This window comes from Camelina sativa, chromosome 11 (genome assembly GCF_000633955.1).
Source record: "Camelina sativa cultivar DH55 chromosome 11, Cs, whole genome shotgun sequence".
NCBI classification, from domain to species: domain Eukaryota; kingdom Viridiplantae; phylum Streptophyta; class Magnoliopsida; order Brassicales; family Brassicaceae; genus Camelina; species Camelina sativa.
In genome coordinates, this window is record NC_025695.1 from 41,859,887 (window position 1) to 41,880,084 (window position 20,198).

The following is a 20,198-nucleotide window of genomic DNA, read 5'->3' on the forward strand; positions in this document are numbered from 1 at the left end:
TAAAAGAAACTCGTGACCCTCACACAGACGCAGAGAACAAGTAAACGCCAAAAGAAAACGCCATTTTTTTTTTGTCTTGAGTCTTCTCTTCTCCTTCCTTCTTTGAAGTTCACACCAATTTGTCTCTCTCTCTTTAAGAAACAAAACGTTTTATTTCAGAAACTTCGAAGTTTGTTCTCCGGTCACCGGGATAAATTGATTAATTCCGATGACGATCGGTGACCGTCAGAATCCGAGTGTGGCTGTGGAGGAGAAGAAGAAGAAGAACCTCTTCAAGCTATGTCCGTTTTGGCAGAGGAGAAGCAACACTTCGTCTTCTACACAGAACCCAAGTCAAAACTACCGTAGCCGCCATGGACATCGGAATACGGATGTTTCCCCCGTCTCTAAACCTTCCTCGACTATTTCTTCCGTCGCGAAATCACTTCTCCCGGCTCGCCGTCGTCTCCGATTAGATCCTTCCAGTTTTCTCTATTTCCCTTGTACGTCTCTATTCTTTAGCTTCTTCCGTCGATTTAGCTTTATTTCGAATAGTCAAGCTCTCTGAAATTGATTGGTTTTGGTTCGGAGTCTTAGAAGCTCTGATTGTAGTTAAAGAACGAAATTAAAATTTGGGCGTTTGTGATTGTTTCAGATGAACCTGGTAAACAAGTTCGCAGCGCAATCAAGCTTAAGAATACTAGCAAATCTCATACTGCATTTAAGGTAATGGAGGAGTTGTATGTATCATTAAGCATCATCGTTGCTCTTTCTGAACTATTCACAAGTTCAGCAGCTTCGTAGTTTTTTTGGCAGAGATGTTGACTTGTTGTTGACTTGGTTTTGTTGTATCTAAGTCACTCTAATCTGTGTTCTCATGTTTTAGTTTCAAACCACGGCTCCGAAAAGTTGTTATATGCGTCCTCCTGGTGGTGTTTTAGCTCCAGGAGAGAGTGTTTTTGCTACTGGTAATGAGATTCTTGGAAACATTATGTCTTTTTTGGTTGTGCATACACCAGCTAGTTTATACAGAGTCTGACTATTGCTTCTTGTAAACGTTCAAGTGCAGTGTTCAAGTTTGTGGAACACCCTGAGAACAATGAAAAACAGCAGTTGAACCAGAAGAGCAAGGTTAAGTTTAAGATCATGAGCCTGAAAGTTAAACCAGGAGTAGAGTATGTACCTGAGTTGGTATGTTATGTCGCTCCTTTAAAGAGTCGGTTGTTGAAAGATATTATTGTTCAATCTTAGAATATACTGCTAGTCACATACATGACTCTTAATAGGCTAATGCAATGCAATTGGTAAATAGGTTGTCAAGAAAGTAGCAATCTCCGTCTCTGAGAGTTTTAGGCAGAGGATGCTCGGAGTCATCTTGCTCTAGTATGTTTAGTTAGATGATGCATTTTGTGGTGTTTATCATGCAGTTTGATGAGCAAAAGGATCAAGTAACAGTGGAGAGGGTTCTTCGGGTCATTTTTCTCGATGCGGAGGGCTCAAGTGCTGTAAGCTTTTTAGTAGATTTCCATGCTGTTAAGAAAACTTATATACTATAGATTTTTTTATTTGAACATTTCAATAAGGAGGATTACGATGTGTAATGATCAGGCAATGGAGAAACTGAAACGTCAACTGGATGAAGCTGAAGCTGCAGTTGAAGCAAGAAAGAAGCCTCCACCAGAGACAGGGCCTCGCGTTGTTGGGGAGGGTCTTGTCATAGATGAATGGGTATCATAAGCTACCCGCTTTGTTCCTTTTTAACTCTCTCTTTCTCCAAATGAATCCCATTTTTTACTCACCATAGTTTTTATGTCATATATCAGAAGGAGAGAAGAGAGAAGTACCTTGCTCGGCAACAAGTCGAAGCCATAGATTCTTCGTCCTAAAACGCAGAGAGCAATGTGGATTTGTTATATAGGCTTATAGCGGAGGTTCTTCTTCATCTTCTGCAGCTGTACATAATTAATTACCCCTCGATTATGTATTTGTCGTTAGACGATTACTTTGTGGTTCTTTGTATGTCTCTGTTTGTTGTATGCTTGCGGCAGTTTTTTACTCTTCCGTCAAATTTTGTTTCGGTTTTAATCGAATTCCGTTTTATCTCCCCCCAACCAAGCTCTTCTGGAAGCAACCAAAGTAAAGACCACAACCAAATTGCTTGCTACATTCTTTTGTATATATATCTATCTTCTCGTTTAGCCTCTATTATACCAAGATTTTTGAAGTGGTCTCTTCTTCATTTTATTTTTATTTTTTTTCTGATTAGTAATGTTCTTTATTTTTTGATCGGATTATACTGTCCACATGTGTGACCTCTCTAAATGACTAATACCTACCACCACAACCACAAGAGTTATACCCAACACTGAGTTTGATGTGTTGCTACTTTTGCTCCTTGCATTCAGAAACTACAATATTCTCTACTGGCCCAAAGAATTATAAAACGTAATTGCATTCTCAACGTTAGTGGACTAACTGAGTTTATCTTGGAAGGAACAATTATAAAACGTAATTGCATAAAAATCTGGTCTTTCATACTATAATCTGGTCTTTCATAACACCTAACTTTACTAGTTTTTTATTAAAAATCATGGGAATAAGTGAATAACTGAATAAGAGACAGCCGCCAAATAGGATGAAAGAATAAATTAAGAATATCTTGTTCTTAAACCTTTGAAAACACGTAATGCTAACCATTTTTTCGTCTTTGTACGCTGAACTCTTAAGTCTATAATCCCATTCTCTTACTTACACTAGCTATAGCAGCCAGAAGCATTAATGTAACTTTTTTCAGTTGTGAAACTAATCTGGTTAAGACTCACGTGGTATATAATTTATATATAAAGTTTGGAATGCTTTACCAAATATATAATATTTGAAATTAGTAGAGAGAGAGAGCTGATTAAGGAACACGATAATCTAAAGTTTCTATGTTATATATATATTTTTTTTGCGTTAGTAGAATATTTTAATGTTCGATTAAAAAAGGTGGAAGAAATGGACTCGTGGAGATTATGAAGGAACAAAGACAACTAGAGGTGTCGGTTAATTTTCATGTCGCTTTATGAAACTTTCGGCCAAATTGCACAACCAAAACAAGTACACAACAATATTCTTCAAGTCTTATCCCCTTTTATTTTTGTTCGTTTAACGTCAAATTCTTTTCATCTTATCAAAGGACATCTTCTGTTAACTATATAATATATAAATGTACGTATCAAAATTATATATTTATTCCAAGCATATATATTCTACATTTCAAATTTCAATTGAATCATATCTCGAGCGAATAAATTGTGTTTATTATTTATTACGTGCTTGAAACGTAACTGTAGCTCGGAAGTTTTTAACATGATTCTCTAATTAAGCTAAAACTTGTAAAACACGTACATCATAAAATGAATAAGTTCTGAATAATCATACATATAGAAAAGTACCCTAGTTTTCCATTATTTGTAAACCATATATTCAGCATTTAATTTCATCATTATTTAAAATCCTTAAACAAAGATATCGACAAAGAAACTTTTTTTTTTATATATAGCAATGCAACTTCATTTTTCATATAACAAAGAAACTGTTTAATTTATATATTAGTATATTATTATATCAAAAACTTCAACTATGTAAACTGTTAAAATCCTTAAAACAAAGATATCGACAAGAACGTCTAACAAACGCATTATTATGTCCATGCATTGTTTCCTCCTTTTTATAAAAAGATGACAATATAATTATAAACTAAATAAAAACTTTACTATAAAAATAACAAATCTTATAGAGAGGGCCGAAAGGAACAAAACAATGGCCCCCGCCCATCGAATTTTGCGTCGATCGAAAGCTAATATATTCATTTCTCATTACATATATTAAAATTTTGGTCATTAGAAAAAGATACGAAGAACAAATTAAGGAAATAGAAAATATTTATTAGTAATTAATCACCTTCTATAAATAAATTCGAAACCATACAATATATATATAACAAAGTGCTTCATGACACTACACACATGCACACGCACGTTCATGAAGGAGACGAAAGCTTTTTTTCAAAAACTAAAATAGCCTTAAAGCCTCACAATTCTCAAATCAATCGCTAAAAACACTTTCTAATTTTGGGGTTTTGAATTTTCATTTTCTCTATTTTAATTCATAAAAAAAAAAAAAAAAAAAAAAANAAGAGAGCGGTCACGACGTTTCTTCGATAATTCTTCTTTCTTCTTTCATCTTCTTCCTCTGTGTTCTTTTTTTTTTTTGTTTAATCTTCTTCTCTCCTTTTTTGATTTTTACCGCCGGAGATTTTTGTATTTTTTTTGTTCTGTTTCCGTTTCCGTAAATTCGCCGGCGGTGAAAGAGAGAATGAAGGGGAGAATATCAAAAATAGGAAGCTATGCAATCTCATCATCCATAAGAGACCAGCATCAGCAACCTTGTATCTCTTGTACTACTTTCAATATCCTTGCTCCCATCTATAAACGTCTCTCTCCCAAGGTTTTGTTTCTTTTTCATCAATTTTGATTTTTTTTCTTTTTCTTTTTGGTAAATTTTTGAATTATGTGTGTGTTGTTGGAAATGTAGGATCAGAGTCTTCGTGAAAGTGATAATCGAACGTATTGGTTTGGAAGGAATCATAGAATCATTGATTGGTTATTATATGAGAGGTCTTCCATCATTTGTTTACAGGTTGTTGACGAATTGCCTCTATGAAAGTAACCTTTTGTTTTTTTTTTTTAGTGCTCTGTTTCTGATTTTTTTTTTGGTTCTAAAGGAGTTTTGGGTAGGGAACGAAGAGCTTGTTAATATGTATGAGAAGAGACTTGGTGACGCTGGTTATCTCAGTTACAAGCTTGGCCGTACTAATAACCGTGGCGATGGTATTAAAACTTTGATGACAAATCTTCTTCTTGGCTTTGATGTTGTTGTTTCCATGTGTATGTGGCGGTTTTCATTTGTGATTTGGTGATGATAGGTTTGCTTACGGCTGTTCATAAGGACTACTTTAGAGTTGTGAACTCGAGGGATTTGCTTTTTAACGATTGTGGTGACAGAGTTGCGCAGTTGCTTCACGTAGAATTAGTTCCTCCTTACTCTCAGTACGATGCTCATCAACAAGTTTTGATTGTCAATACTCATTTGCTGTTTCCTCATGATTCAACTTTGTCTATAGTAAGACTGCAGCAGGTAAATAAATTGTTATTATTATCATTGTGCGATGATTTTTGTATCTTTATAAATAAACAAGATTTTGGTTTTGGGCAGGTTTATAAGATTCTTCAGTATGTAGAGTCTTATCAGAAGGAAGTTAATCTCAGTCCTATGCCTATTATACTTTGCGGGTAACTAACTACCTTGTTTGGATTTTTACATTTTTCTTGGATTTAGATACGATGAATAGTACTTAAATTTTTCCTCTGCTTGTTTCTGTTGGTGGCAGAGATTGGAACGGAAGTAAGCGAGGACATGTCTACAAGTTTCTCAGGTCACAGGGTTTTGTGTCGTCTTACGACACTGCTCATCGGTATACAGATTCAGATGCTCACAAGGTCACTGTCTTTCTTCATATGGAGAATACTTTTGGGTATGCTGTAGATTTTTTTGATGTTATAAATTTGGGATCAGGATTCTGAAATCCTTGTTTTCTTTGGTTTTACAGTGGGTGAGCCACCGGAATCATCGGGGTAACATATGCGCTGTTGATTTCATATGGCTTTTAAATCCAAATCGGTATAGAAAGCTGTTGAAAACAAGTTGGAGTGAAGCAGTGTTTGGCATGTTTAGGGTGAGACTCTCCTCAATTGTGTCTTTATCATAGGTGTTTATCTCTTTGTGCATTTTACTGCATCCAAAAAGATTTACTTGTTGATCCTGAAACTGGTTTAACTTTAAACTTGCTTTGCAATTAGTGTCCAAATGATTTTTGGAAAGATTATGGTTTTCTGGCTTTCTCCCTGTAACATCAGAGCGTTTTGATTTGCAGTATCTACTGAGAAGAGCCTCACTAACAGCTGAAGATGCTTTTGCCTTTCTGAAAACCGACAATGATGGTGACCACATTACATTCTTGGGTTTCTGTGAAACGCTTCGGCAGGTATATATAACATAAACTGTAATGCGAGTAAATCATATTCCTATGACTGCGTCATTCAGCTGAATATTCACATAGTTTTTCTCTTTCTCTACACAGCTCAATTTAACAGGTCATTGCAATGGACTCACGGCAAAAGAGATCAAAGATTTGTGGACTCAAGCTGACATTGATGGAAATGGTCTTCTAGACTACAAGGAGTTTCAGGTAAATGTTTTTTTCATTAGAATCCTCTCTCAAAAACGTGTTCATGATTCGTCTTAAGGTAGTTTCTACTAGTAGTTTGAGTTTCAACAGTTGAGATTCCGTGAACATCTAGATAACTTAGAGATTTGGTAACACCAATATGTATGTACACACATGTTGCTCAACTATGTATGTACTTAACTCACTGCAGCAAAGAATATGGAACCAAACCTGGTCAGAACAAAGAGATGCAGCGGACGGAGAAGCAAAAGGTAACCGAGAACAAACCGTCGGGTTCAGTGTCAAGAACGCAGTTTTGTTTCCTCCTGAAGTTGAAAAAGGAATATGGCCAGAAAAGTACTCTCTATCAGACCACGCAAGGCTAACCGTTGTATTCTCTCCCATAAGAATGCCTTGCTCTCAGTTGGTTTCATGACAAAAACACTCAAACAACAGATTTTTTAGCTTTTCTATTTAAAAAGAGACCTCAGTTTTTTTTTGTCCCCCTTATAGAGAAGACCTTTGCTCTGTCTTCCATTAGATTGACTTGACCGCTCTCACTCTTTGCGGTTCCTGCGTTGAGGGAAGAAGAGATAAAGGGGGATTAGAGGTTCTATAAACTTATACGGTGTACAAACATGTAAAACTATTTATGAAGCTTCATGTATAAAAATTGATTTAAGTAAGAAGCAGCTTTTGCAACTTTTTTTTTTCCCTTCTTAATTATTTTTGTTTTACTTTTCTGTATTTTTATATTTGCAATTGATTTAACTTTGAAATATGAAGCCTAATAAGACGATAAAATAATAAATAGTGAATAGATATTATATTGCCGCCAAAAAAAAGAAAAAAAAATAATATCAGAAATTAATTAAAAAGTATATTAAAAAAAAAAGGAACAAGTTTCGAGCTTTAGAGTCATCTCTCGCCAAAAACGAAGCTTTCGATTGGTGATGCTTCACTATTCAACAAGTGTCTAACTTTCAGATCAAATTCTGATCGGAGCTTCCTTTTTAGGGTTCCGTTGACCCCAAATTTTTGAAAATGGTTAGTTCTTTACATCCGACGCCGCTTCTTCTTCTCCTTCTTGTAATCGCTAGTTCCGTCAATGGAGATCAAGAGTACCCAAGTCAATATCTAACAGAAGCTTTGGGTGATAAAGACTGGTTAGTCTCTGTGAGAAGACAAATCCACGAAAACCCAGAACTCCTTTTCGAGTTACACGAGACCAGTGCTTTGATTCGTCGGGAGCTTGACGAATTAGGGGTTTCGTATTCTTACCCGGTTGCCAAAACCGGTATTGTAGCTCAAATCGGGTCCGGTTCTCCTCCCGTTGTTGCTCTCCGAGCTGATATGGATGCTCTCCCTATGCAAGTAAACTCTTAATTTCTCTCTCTCTCTCTCTCTCTCTTTCTCTTTCTCTTTCTTATTGTCTGTTTTTGATTTCCTCAAAGTTGTGTGAATTCGAATTGGTGATGGTTTAGGAACTTGTTGAGTGGGATCATAAGAGCAAAATCGATGGCAAAATGCATGCTTGTGGGCATGATTCACACACTACTATGCTTCTTGGTGCTGCTAAATTACTTAGCAAACGCAAACATAAGCTTAAGGTGAGCTTTCTCCTCTTTGTTCTGTAGCTTGGTTGAGGTAGTTGTGTTGTGAATTTGTGGGATTAGCTTAGCAAACGCAAAAAAGGATGAATCTTTTGCATTGTCTGTAGTGTTCTTGCATTCTTTTAGTTTGATTTGGATAATGTTGTAGCTTGTAGTATCTGTGTTTGCTTTGGTTATTGAAAAGGTTTAGTCTTTAGGTTTTTGTTGTGAATGAAATTTTTGCTCTTTGATTAATCAAAAGGGAACAGTGAGGCTTCTTTTTCAACCAGCAGAAGAAGGTGGTGCAGGTGCTTTTTACATGATAAAAGATGGTGCTTTGGGTGAATCAGAAGCAATATTTGGTATGCATATAGATACTGACTTACCTACGGGAGAAGTAGAAACAATCTCAGGTCCTACTATGGCAGCCACAAGCATATTCAGTGTAAGAATGAGTCGGAAAGTACCAGCTTCTTCTTCAGAGACCCATTCTTTTTGTGTTGATCCGGTGCTGGCTGCATCATCTACCATCTTAGCGTTACAACTTATCATCTCTAGAGAAGTTGATCCTCTCTCAAGCCATGTATGTTGTATAATTTCTCAATCGATAAATCTAACCGTCGTTTATGCATATTGATATCACCATTTGCAAAACTAAACCTGACTCTTCTGACGCTAAAGGTTCATATTTTTGGTTTTTAGGTGCTGTCTATTACATTTATGAAAAGCGACGCTTCTGAGTTTGATGAGACTCCAACGTATGTAGAATTCGGGGGAACTCTGAGGAGTCTTACAACCGATGGCATTAACTGGTTGATACGTAGGTTGAAAGAGGTACGTATACATACGCGCAGTTACAAAACAACCTTTGAATATTACATCTTTTGCCTGGTAGTAAGAGTATAGTTATTGATTTTGTTTCCTGAGTGTCTTGTTACTCTGTTCTAGTAAAAATTTCATGGAACAAGCCATTGCTATATCCACAAGCTCTCTTCCACGATCCACAGAATCACGAATGTTCAAATGTAAGCTAACGCAATTATTGCTGACAGGTGGTTGAAGGAGAAGCTGAAGTTTATAGATGCAAAGCAGATATAGACATGCATGAAGATAGCCATCCTATGTATCCAGCAACAGTGAACGACCACAAGCTACACGAATACACTGAAAAGGTTTTGAAAAAATTGATTGGACCCGAGAAGGTGAAACCGGGTGAAAAGATAATGGCGGGTGAGGATTTTGCCTTCTATCAACAAGAAATACCAGGTTACTATCTAGGAATCGGCATCAGAAACGAAGAAATCGGTTCTGTACGTAGTGTTCATTCCCCTTATTTCTTCCTCGACGAGAATGTTCTTCCTTTTGGATCAGCAGTGTTTGCTGCCTTAGCTGAGATGTATCTACTAGAGCATCATCAGAATCAAACTAAGTCTGGATATTGAAAAAAGTACTAAAGAGGCTTAGATTCTTTCTAAGTCTCTTAGTTAGTTGCCTTCATAAGTAAAGCTACTGTAACTTTTGAGAAATCAGTTGTGATAATAAAATTGTCAGTAATGAGTCTCACTCTCACATGGGTAAGGTGCATGTGATCGAGTCATTGGAAACGTAGCCGTTTTTTTGTGATCCAAAAAAACCTAAAAAAGTTTTGTGTAGTTTTTTTTCCTTCATCATAATTATAATTTGTATATTCAGAGACATAAGCAGCACCTAGTCTATCAATCTATTAAGTAACAGAAAAAAGTTTTGTTTTGTATTTTTATAAATTGTAAATTGCCTTTTTCCTAAAATTTGGATAAGATAAAGATGAATGTGTCACATGACACTCGCATAAGATCCAAAGGTGATCATCAAAAAGAAGAGACAATTTAGCAGATATATAAAGAGATTAGTTAAAAAATTCCAACTAAAACAAAAGACAATAAGTGATGACACATTTGTACCTAAAATGGCTAAATCCAAGTCATTTAGCCGTAAAGAATACTGTCTCGTCGTGCTACTTGTCGGTTTTTTTTTTCGTTAAAGCATAATACGACGATCGAGCTCAACAACATGCACTTGTAAACCTTATGCATTTATGGGGAATATGATTGGCTTTTATAACATATTCATGAACCATAATTAGGCAAATAACTAGGTGTTTAAACAGAGTGGCTAATAAAATAGTAAATGATGATTAGGTAGAGAAAAAGATAAAAGTTGTTTCAGTGCAACCCACCTAAACAAGTAGATAGATAATGTATGGTTCGTTGTTAGTTGACTGACGATTAATATCTTCTTTTTGCTGTTAATTACGAGAGGTTCGAGTCTAGACCTCAATCTTTTCTATGGCCGAAATCTAATTTTACCAATATTTTATAACATGGCCCACTACATGGATCCAACTCTGTATACTTTAAACCATTGGCCTAATTTTGGTTCTAGTTGATTAATATTTTATACGCTATTGGCTTTTAAACATATGAAGCCAATATATCGTCACTCGTAATAACCTCGAAGTAATCATACTTGGGGAAAGCCATGAAGAATACGACCTGATTAAAGTCGTCCCGATTCCTTTCAAATCAAGCTAAATCAATCACGTCGTTCGATAATCTCTCGGATCACGTGACTCTCGTTGGATGTGTCAATTAAATCAATCTATGAATGAAATCTTGAAAAGAAGGCCTAATAAGTCCACATTATTCTTTTGGAGAGGGGTTGAGAAAATCTACAGCGTATCTTTCTATAGAACATGTATAAATACATGTAGACACGTATACTTTTATAATCTCTACATTCATTTATTGATGTCAGTGAGATTACTATTATTTGTATATCTTAAATACACAATAAATCTACATAAACTGCTGTTTCCCGATATTTTTCTAACAGTAAAAATATGATATTTTTCTATCATATTTGGACAAAATGTAAATAGTTTTAAGAAACATTTGGACAAAACGAATTCTGTAACATTACACTATGCATTTACACACACTGACTTAGAAGCTTGAGGGAATTTTTATAATATTTTTATACAATCATGTCGATGTAAATTTAGTAAAAGAATGTTTATATACGTCCTTGTTAAATTGACTATCTGATGGTGACATGGTGTTGGTGATTAGCCAATTATGTCCTTACTAGGTAAATTATTTTAAAACTATTGGTTGATTCTTAGTTTAATGATTGTTGTAACTCTCATATGACCTATTATTATAGGACCCTCTGTTAAACTGTAGAGTGAAAATTGATGTATGACTTATTATTCGACTTTGAATAAATATATGGAATGTGACTTTGAAATTTATTTCATTGATTATGTTCGAGTTCATACAAAGCTCCAACATAGAAAATATATTTTACATCCAATATTCATTATTCACAAAATGTGAACGTACACTTTGTCAATACTGACAAACTGGATTTTTTAATTGAGTATATATGAATTTATGATGGCGTAAAATATCTCATTTAAATATGTCATATAAGATCAACCAAGTCGTATAACATATTTATTCATTGAATAGGAAAAAAACAGTCTCCCAACATTCTCACATTTGTGATAAAACCATTATATCGATCTGTATTTCATGGATCACGATTTTGGCAATAAGACGTAATATATCTTATGATTATGCATCATTTGATATTTTGATTCAGTGTCTACAATAAACGAAAAAAGCATCTACTAAATTACTATATAAGTTAGAATTATTTTTTATAAGTATTAGACTCTAATATTAAAACTAAAAGTTAGCTTTTCTTTTAGTTTTCCAGTTAAAAATTAAAATAAATTAAAAACTTGATTAGTGTATTACTAATTAGGTGGTGGAAAAAGTGGTGCAATCATATCAAAATTTACATGAACCGCTCGATATCGATCTAATTGATATTTGATAATCTCCCCCCTATAAAGATATCTAATTTCGTTATTCAACATACCAAATTTTGTAGTAAATTTGTACGTCCACTCTTTGAATTTCTGCAAAACAAAATAAACTAGTATAAAATTTGGTTAGCTATGATAATACTTGGGACAGAGGGTGTATATTTCATTTTTAACAAAGAATAAAAATATGGATTATTAGAAAAATGCATTGACAACTCATCTCAATTTCGGCTGATTAAAACACCTATATATTCATTAAAATGTGATGATGTAAGATTGGGGCAACATGTGACCGTGTTAAATTATACACACACCATTAAATAAGCCATTAACTACTTACTAATCAAGTATACCTTCAACAAGAGTCGACACAAAATATTTGATATCCTTTATACAACTAGAAAATAAAAAATCCTTTATACAACTAAAAAAGAAAAAAACAATATACTCTTGTTGATTAGTATAAGTTCAATCATATCGATTGTTGAGAGTCTTTATTCTGTTGGTTAGTAATCCAACAAAAACATATTGGAGAAGTTTCGCATATACAAAGTAACTCTTCGTCCATTTATATAGTCTTATATATATAGTACTATTATACATGTAACTACTAACTACATGTAATGGATTCCCATTTATATCCAAATGAATTATTGGTATGCATGTACTATATGCAAAAGTTTCTCCTACACAAATACTAAATATGTATAAAGTTATTCAATATTCGTACTATTTCTATATGATTGCAAAATAACAAATTCTGATTAATCCAGCTGCTATATACGTTTTAATCAAATAACTTCTCCTGTATATATATACATCTGTTTGGTAAAGAAAAACCAAAATATTTTTTCGCCAAAAAACTGAAGTCCCAATGATATGTATTATCAATTATAGGGCCTTTTTTTTTTCTTTAATAATTCCAACTTGAGTTGTTTTACATGCAATGTGCAGTGAGCGTGAGAAGCGGGTGATTATAAAACTGAGATCTAAGAAATTTTTAATAATACCCGAAAAAATAGATTATGTATAGATTATAGTATTGGTAGTCTCCAAAGAAGATAAAAAATGGTGGTCTATATAAATGACAAAGAGGTCTCTCACATTCTCACTACTCATCATCAAGTTTTCATTTGTCTAGATCTTTTTTTTTTTTTTTTCTCTTTTAAAAATATTAGAAGTTTCAAAGAGAAAAATCAAGAATGATATCAGTAGTGATTCTAACTGAGCTACTAGTTGAGTACACGACGTCTCTAGCTAAACTCACTGCCGGGATTCTTCCACGGCGTACCGGAGATAGAAACGCCATAAGGATCGGTGGTTTTCTTCTTCCAACACCTTCTTCCACGTCGACGATTCCTGATTTCTCTTCTCATCTCGTCGACTTCTGATTTTGTTACTTCTTTTTCTGGTCTCATTACTAAGTTTTTGACTTCATATTTGCTTCGTCTCTCTTTATGACCTAACCGACTAAGATTTTTACCGAGTGTCTCGTCGTCATCTTGACCGCATAGAGCTTTGTATATCCGTATCTAATTTTATATAGAGATAATTTATGGTTTTGAAAAGAACTAATAATTTTGTTTCCATGTAATTTAGCATTTTAACATTGTCGTCAAAGCTTATGATCCTGAACTGTACTGATCTCTATTTTTGTTAAATGAAATCTTGTGAGCATTTAGTCTTTATTCAATAGCTTTCACAAATCACAAAGAAACGGTGTGTTGAGTTATTTGACTTTTTTTTTTGTTTTTTTCTTACACATTTGTGGGAGATATCGTTTACTGAATCAAATGAATGAATCCAAAAGAGCGTAATGAATATAATTTGTTTCACAAAACGCGATCTTTTATGTATCTTCATCTTCAATTTTTTTTTCAATCGTCAAGGAAAATTATTATTCTTTCACAACTATATCACTTTTGTAACTGAGATAAGCAAAAAGAAGAAATCTATATTGCCAGTACATATGCTATAGTTTGTATGACTTAATACTGATAACTGAATGAGTATGTGTAGGCGAAAAAGAAAATACCAAATGATGTTTATCTGCATTTTAATTTGTATCAATTTATAAACTATAAATTATGGTCTTCTTATATATATATATATATATATATATATATATATATATATTTTGAATAAAATGTAAACATATTCGAAAAAATACTTTTTTACATCAAGTGCAACTAGTGTTTGAGAGTTTGAACTTAAAATTTATACAAAACTTAGAGCTGAGAGAGAAGTGATTGAAAGAGTTGTTGTAGTAGGAGTCTTGATCTCATCGAGAAGCCAGCCACATAGCCATACATCCCGCATACATACCATTGTCTTGAGGGCTAATGGTGAGCAGCCTGTTTCTCACTTGTCTATCAAGGCGTTTGATAGTCGAATTATTCTTATATATATTCGACTGCGAAACACTTGTGTGTAATGTTTTTCAATGGTTTTTAGTTATGCTTACAAATATATATATACATGATATATTATTAAACTATTGTTTTTCTATCATCATCTCACGCAAATATTTACGTTCAAAACAAACCAGTTGAAACTAACGATTTTAAACCATTGGTGCATGTGAGTAAAAAAAAATGCACATATATATATGAAGTAATGGATGTTGTAAACCATCACTTGTTGTTATAATTCAAATTTGAAAAATCCAAAACCGTGCGAAAATTTTAATTTGGGGAAGATCATAGATTGATAGCATAACTCAAGATCTTAGTTCTTTAACAAACATACACAACTCAAGATAATTCGTAAATCCAAGAGTGACCAAGACTATGCACACATGCACAAGTGTACCAAATCATTCGCTGAACATTGTTGATATCTGTTGTTTGTGATATGTTTGAAAGAAAAAAATACATTGTGGTCAACATGATAACAACTTATAACAACTAACGCCTTCTTGTCTTGCTACCATATAACAACTTATAATAGATTCGAAAATTCGAAATATTATATATAAATATATGGATGAGGACTATATATATATAGAGAGAAGTGATAGGTAGAGAGACAAAGTTGGTTAGATATATAATGGATGAAAAGGAGCAAATTACGGAAAAAGTGCATGGCGTTAGCGAGACAAAATAAATTGTATGAAAGTTTTGGATCTTAAATTACATATACAGTAAAACCTCTATAAATTAATAATGTTGGGACTAAGATATTTTATTAATTTATAGTGATATTAATTTATCTATAAATTAATAATTATTATTTTATAGTGTAAATTAATAATTATTAATTTATAGATATATTTTTAATTGTTTATTTTTTAAAAAATTATGAATTGGAACAACTATAGCAAAATAAGATTAAACTTTCGGATGTTATAAATTTTATGGTTTAGGAATTGAACTTGTAATATTTAGAAAGCACTATTTACAATAAATTACAAATATTATAGACAAATTGACTTATACACATGAGACACATAAATTCAAATCTATGAATAATAATATCAATTCTCCTATTTTAATAATCTGTCAAATTATCAAATTGTAAATGATGCATATCTAAAAATTAAAACTTTAAATTTAATTATTTGTATGACATGTTATAAAATATTTTAGAGATATCATTATAGGTTGAAAATACAACATTACAATTGTTCTATAGAATTGAGCTTTAGGAGAAACATACACTATTATATCAATATATATATATATATATATAAATTTACATAATTATTAATTTATGATATTATTGAGACCATATTTTATAAGGAGATTTCGAAAAAATTATTATCTTATTATCTTATCGAATATTGTTAATTTTTACACTGGCCCGACTTGGGACCAGCAAAATTTATTAATTTATAGTGTTTATTAATTTATAGAGTATTAATTTATAGAGGTTTTACTGTATCTTGTTGAACAAAAATAATTACATATATCTTCTGTTCACGGTTTGGAAACCCTTAAGTTTAAAGTTAAAACAAAATACTGAATATTTTTATGTCCTAAGATTTTAAACTCTTGTCCTGATTAAATAGTTGACTAATTAGTATATATGAAAATGAAAGCTTTCCACATTTCGTAGTTCGTATAAAATATAAGTTTTAAGCAATGCAAAAACTCGAAGACTTTTCATTTGAACTACACAAGTTTGGATCTTATGGTTAATTTATCTTATTTGAAAGAAAAGTAACTTTCAAAGTCATTTTCCAGTTAATTTTTAAATATCACGGAGGAAAAAAACACAGGAACAAGAAACAAAAATAGTGATTCGGCAAGGCGAGATATGAACACTGTAGGAAAGGAATGGTTTCGTCAAGATTTGTTACGTTGCCTAAACGCGTCCTGGTATTGGCCGGCATGTGGGTCACCAAAAATCTTAATATGCATTCATTAATACAACTTAACATAACATATTTAACTACTGTTTTAACTTTTAAGTATGACCTTCCTTCACAAACTACAACAATATATTAAGCACTCGTTATCAAAAAATCACAAAAAAAAACAATACACTAAGCTTTTTTCTTTACAGCTCATCCTGGAAAAAAAAACAAATACAGTATCTTTACAACAACCCATCTCAACTTGCGAGACTTCATAAGACGACTTTACCTGCTTATATATTTTAAACCATTTAAATCAAAAATCTTTTTAAGGATATATCAATAAAAATTAGAAGTATATCTTACTATTGCGTAATCGAATTCGATTGCATCGTTTCTCATCCCTCTATTGGTGGTTTGCAACCAGTTACGATCATTATTGATATCATAAAAACTATGAGAGTTGTGAAATAAATTTATTGAACGTCTAACTCCTTAAAATATTAGTACGACCCATAAAAAACTGTAACTGATACAGCCACTGACAGTTGTTTGTTGAAGACAAGTTTTCCACTAAACGTGTTATTACCATATCATATCATTACTATCATATAAGATAGAACGAAAACATAAACTTATCAAAAAGAGTGCAAGGTGTTATTCAGGTAATTATGCATTAGTATTATATCCACACTGTGTATTTTTTAATGATATATAACTTATAATTTCACAAATATATCATACCGCAAGTAAACTACAGGTCAAGTAATTATTTCTAATTCTGTGTTTGTTTAATCTATTCTTTCTAACTAACAAAAAGGAAAAAAAAAATTGCATTATTAGTTAATGGATAGAACGTATAGATCTACTAGACATGTTAGATTATATACACTCGCTATTTGTACTAGTACTATATATACTTAGAGAGGAAATATGGAATACAATGTTCGAAGTTCTAGCTCCTACATTGTCGCAGCCAAACCGTAAATTGTAGTATCATATACATGGCACTATTCAAGATCGCTAAAAATAGTTTTTAAAGTTGGTTTTAATGCGTAGAAGGTCGCGGTGCGTTGGCACCTTCATGCTGACCAGTGATAGATATATAGTATTTATGAGAATCGATTACTCGAGCCCACGCACGTATTGAAATCCTCAACCATGTGGGCGACTAGCTTATGTGGAGAACAATTCATGGATGTGTTCCTACTTCCTGGTTTCAAAATGTACACCTAGATTTCTCAGATACAAAATATTTCAAATTGTTAACATCAGCATTTATTTAGATAAGGAGTAGAATGTACTTAAAAAGGTCAATAGTCAATGTTATATGAATAACCAAGTCCCACAATGCCACAATAACAGGCCCATTACATTAGTACATGAGTCTCTCTGTTTCTAATCACTTGAAGTTGCAGAAGATATGTAACAATCAGAGTTAGTAAGCCATCATTGAGTCAAATCTAGTGAAACAAACCCAGCCATTATTGCATTTCTACGCTTAAATTGAAAGAACAAAGCAATTTGCCCCACAAAGAACATGAGAAGACTCATCTTCGAATATATAAAAGGTGAAGAAACAAACATTATGCAACTTGTTGTTGTACCATTTCATTATACTTTGAAATGCTTTTAAGGTTGCAAACTTGCAAATAGGAAGCAATATCATCCCATACTTATCAAGAAGCCGCTGGTTTCGTTTCGAAATTTGCAAAACAACTTTAATGCATTAAAACCATCTCATACTGAGGAAATGTCATTACATCGATCTGTTAGTCTAATTAGTCATAGACAAAGAAGCTACCTAACTGATAAAGTCATAAGAAAGAGCTCTCTAGACTCTAATTCTTAAAATGTAACCATACTTCACTTTCTCCTAAACGGATTCCACAAAGCAGAGTCATAAGCATTGCAATGCGAACCGGTCCACTCTGCACAAGGAGCAGGCTTATCGCAGATGTAACAGTAACACTGCATTGTAAGATTACAAATCCAAACACAAACATCAAACACAAAACTAATTAAAAATGACAACAACAAAAAAACCACAAAGAAGAAGAAAGTGTTTTTAAAATTACCAAATCACAACGGCTTGATTTAAGAGTTGATTCAAAAGGAAATTTCAAGCATAAATGTCTTGGATGTGGATAATCTCTACAAGCCACCTGTTAGAAATCATATTATGATATTTCATCAAACTTTCAAAAATTTTACAAACCCTAATTTTTTTTTAAAAACCCTTAATTTCAAAACAAAACCCTCAAACCTGGCCAGTCTCATGGATGATAGCTAAATCTTTATCAGCACTGTCACGATCATCATCGGTGAAGGTAAGTCTTTTAACGTCGAACGAATCAAAAGGATCGAACTCGAGGATAAAGCAATCCTCTGTTTCTTCGAATCTCTTCATGTCTTGTCTGGTTTTCAAACAGAAAATGCCTCTGAGTGGTGTGTCATCTTCTTCCACCACCTTTGTCTCCATTTCCTCTCTCACAAGTCACAACAACTCGCAGAGGTCGAAACGGAAGAGTGAAGGGACTCAAAACGTCGCCCTTCTTCCTTCAGCACGTTTTCAGGGTTAGTCTTAGATGGAGCAGTTATAATATGGGCCTAACTGTTATTAGGGCCCAATTAGATTAGTGACTTGACTTATTAAAATTATGGTTTAAACTATGGTTTAAACTATGGTTTTTACTTTTTACCAACTGTTATGAATCAATGTAAAACAACATATATCACGTTCTTCTTGCCCCGTACGTACTCTATATAGAATGATATGTTACAGGCTGATGCATATTGAAGTTTCGCAAATTGGGACTAGGAAACTTTACTGCTTTTCAAAGAAGCTGTCTATTATACTGGAACCCTTCAGGAAGCAACAATTTGGCATTGTCATTTCGAACAATGCATTTCGGATTACATTACCAATCTCGATAATTAGTTCAGACATAAGTCTTCCAAAGCTAGTAATCGGAGTCATAGTCATCGGAATCGGAGTCATAGTAAGAGTTCCCACTTTCAATGGTCAGTAGCTTCAGCTTCCGCTCCACAGAGTCCGCTGAAGCATTGCAATGCGAAGACTTCCACTGAGCACAAGGAGCAGGCTTATCGCACACGTAACAGTAACACTGCATAATAATATTGTTGAACTCTACACTGTTAAAATAATTTCCATATTTAATCGACAAAACAGACAGTTTCATAGGAGACTTTAAAAACATTAGGCAACAAGTTAATTAATTCACTATTTTTTTTTCTTCCTTACCATCTCACAATGAGTTGCATTAGAAGTCGATCCAAATGGAAAATTCAAGCATAGATGCCTTGGATGTGGGTAATCTCTACAAGCAACCTGCTCAAGAGTTTTTTTTTATATATAACAATTTCAAGATTATAAACGTATAACTAAACCCTAATTAATCAAAAACCCTAATTTCAAAAACTCGAACCTTTCCTGTCTCATGGATGATGGCGAGATCTTTATCACTAGAAAAGTTGAGTCTTTTAACGTCGAACGAATCAAAAGGATTGAAATCGAGGATGAAGCAGTCCTCTGTTTCCTCGAATCTCTTCATGTCTTGTATGCTTTTCACGCATAAAACGCCTCCGATGAGAGGTCTCCCTTCTTCTTCCAAAGACGGTGTCGTTGTTTTCGCCTTCCTCTCCATTCTCTCTAACCAAACCAATTTCGCAAAGATCTAAATGAAAGAGTACTGGAAGACCAATCGTTGCAATGAGAGTAAGGTCTCTATATTTTACTAACAAAAAGAGTGGTCTCTGACTTATTAAAGAGAATTGAGATGAGAGGAAGGCCTTTATGCTTTAACAATATGGGCCAACTCAATGGCCGAAAACTATAAAGTGTCAGTCAACCTGAACAAAATCATACTTGGAAAATAATACATTGTACACTGATAACGAAACATTTAACTCGTCATTTTATAATTGACTAAAATGGCACAATAATACAATTTGTATTGTTGTTTTTCTAGTGCAAAACATCACAAGTTTATCAAGTTGTAAAATTTTGAACATAATTAGGGATTGAATTTTTTTATCGTATGTTTCGAGTTTTGTATTCCGTTAATTAATATACAAGAATTATTTTTAGGAGCTGTATTGCAGTTTTTTTATTTATTGAAAGGTTGTTTTTTTTTTTCTTTAAGCTGAGCATAATTTTTCAAAAGT

General features: G+C 33.3%; 5 protein-coding genes across 6 annotated transcripts; 4 read left to right on the top strand and 1 right to left on the bottom strand.

Annotated features, from left to right (window-relative positions):
- On the top strand, window positions 13-2,145 carry LOC104725933 (vesicle-associated protein 4-1). The gene is made up of 7 exons (XM_010444683.1): window positions 13-482; window positions 635-705; window positions 866-947; window positions 1,049-1,170; window positions 1,407-1,484; window positions 1,588-1,707; window positions 1,803-2,145. Exons 1-7 carry the CDS (start codon window positions 209-211, stop codon window positions 1,863-1,865), a joined length of 810 nt encoding a protein of 269 aa, XP_010442985.1. The 5' UTR covers window positions 13-208; the 3' UTR covers window positions 1,866-2,145.
- On the top strand, window positions 3,954-6,954 carry LOC104725934 (uncharacterized calcium-binding protein At1g02270-like). Of its 2 annotated transcripts, XM_010444685.2 has the most exons (10): window positions 3,957-4,470; window positions 4,558-4,662; window positions 4,748-4,853; window positions 4,949-5,160; window positions 5,239-5,315; window positions 5,414-5,522; window positions 5,633-5,758; window positions 5,957-6,067; window positions 6,164-6,271; window positions 6,462-6,954. In XM_010444685.2, the coding sequence occupies exons 1-10, from the start codon at window positions 4,339-4,341 to the stop codon at window positions 6,684-6,686; spliced, it is 1,311 nt and encodes a 436-aa protein (XP_010442987.1). In that variant the 5' UTR covers window positions 3,957-4,338; the 3' UTR covers window positions 6,687-6,954. The 2 variants fall into 2 exon arrangements, with proteins under 2 accessions (XP_010442988.1, XP_010442987.1); XM_010444686.2 differs by lacking the exon at window positions 6,462-6,954 and having other exon boundaries at window positions 3,954-4,470; window positions 6,177-6,254.
- On the top strand, window positions 7,146-9,494 carry LOC104725935 (IAA-amino acid hydrolase ILR1-like 3). The gene is made up of 5 exons (XM_010444687.1): window positions 7,146-7,624; window positions 7,735-7,860; window positions 8,105-8,425; window positions 8,545-8,676; window positions 8,895-9,494. The coding sequence occupies exons 1-5, from the start codon at window positions 7,295-7,297 to the stop codon at window positions 9,282-9,284; spliced, it is 1,299 nt and encodes a 432-aa protein (XP_010442989.1). The 5' UTR covers window positions 7,146-7,294; the 3' UTR covers window positions 9,285-9,494.
- On the top strand, window positions 12,778-13,401 carry LOC109127535. Its single transcript, XM_019232455.1, has one exon. The coding sequence runs from the start codon at window positions 12,916-12,918 to the stop codon at window positions 13,102-13,104; it is 189 nt and encodes a 62-aa protein (XP_019088000.1). The 5' UTR covers window positions 12,778-12,915; the 3' UTR covers window positions 13,105-13,401.
- On the bottom strand, window positions 17,779-18,553 carry LOC104725936. Its single transcript, XM_010444688.1, has 3 exons — window positions 18,277-18,553; window positions 18,089-18,175; window positions 17,779-17,981 (listed from the first exon to the last, which is right to left on the bottom strand). Exons 1-3 carry the CDS (start codon window positions 18,490-18,492, stop codon window positions 17,877-17,879), a joined length of 408 nt encoding a protein of 135 aa, XP_010442990.1. The 5' UTR covers window positions 18,493-18,553; the 3' UTR covers window positions 17,779-17,876.

Excerpts from the sequence above, each read along its gene's own strand:
- LOC104725933 (XM_010444683.1), top strand. The coding sequence starts at position 209 with ATGACGATCGGTGACCGTCAGAATCCGAGTGTGGCTGTGGAGGAGAAG. Across the intron at positions 483-634 it reads CAGTTTTCTCTATTTCCCTT|ATGAACCTGGTAAACAAGTT; the intron begins GTACGTCTCTAT and ends TGATTGTTTCAG. Across the intron at positions 1,485-1,587 it reads ATGCGGAGGGCTCAAGTGCT|GCAATGGAGAAACTGAAACG; the intron begins GTAAGCTTTTTA and ends TGTAATGATCAG.
- LOC104725934 (XM_010444685.2), top strand. The coding sequence starts at position 4,339 with ATGAAGGGGAGAATATCAAAAATAGGAAGCTATGCAATCTCATCATCC. Across the intron at positions 4,471-4,557 it reads ATAAACGTCTCTCTCCCAAG|GATCAGAGTCTTCGTGAAAG; the intron begins GTTTTGTTTCTT and ends TTGGAAATGTAG. Across the intron at positions 5,759-5,956 it reads CAGTGTTTGGCATGTTTAGG|TATCTACTGAGAAGAGCCTC; the intron begins GTGAGACTCTCC and ends TTTGATTTGCAG.
- LOC104725936 (XM_010444688.1), bottom strand. The coding sequence starts at position 18,492 with ATGGAGACAAAGGTGGTGGAAGAAGATGACACACCACTCAGAGGCATT. Across the intron at positions 18,176-18,276 it reads TCATCCATGAGACTGGCCAG|GTGGCTTGTAGAGATTATCC; the intron begins GTTTGAGGGTTT and ends GATTTCTAACAG. Across the intron at positions 17,982-18,088 it reads AATCAAGCCGTTGTGATTTG|TGTTACTGTTACATCTGCGA; the intron begins GTAATTTTAAAA and ends CTTACAATGCAG.
- LOC109127535 (XM_019232455.1), top strand. The coding sequence starts at position 12,916 with ATGATATCAGTAGTGATTCTAACTGAGCTACTAGTTGAGTACACGACG.
- LOC104725935 (XM_010444687.1), top strand. The coding sequence starts at position 7,295 with ATGGTTAGTTCTTTACATCCGACGCCGCTTCTTCTTCTCCTTCTTGTA. Across the intron at positions 7,861-8,104 it reads AACGCAAACATAAGCTTAAG|GGAACAGTGAGGCTTCTTTT; the intron begins GTGAGCTTTCTC and ends ATTAATCAAAAG. Across the intron at positions 8,426-8,544 it reads TTGATCCTCTCTCAAGCCAT|GTGCTGTCTATTACATTTAT; the intron begins GTATGTTGTATA and ends TTTGGTTTTTAG.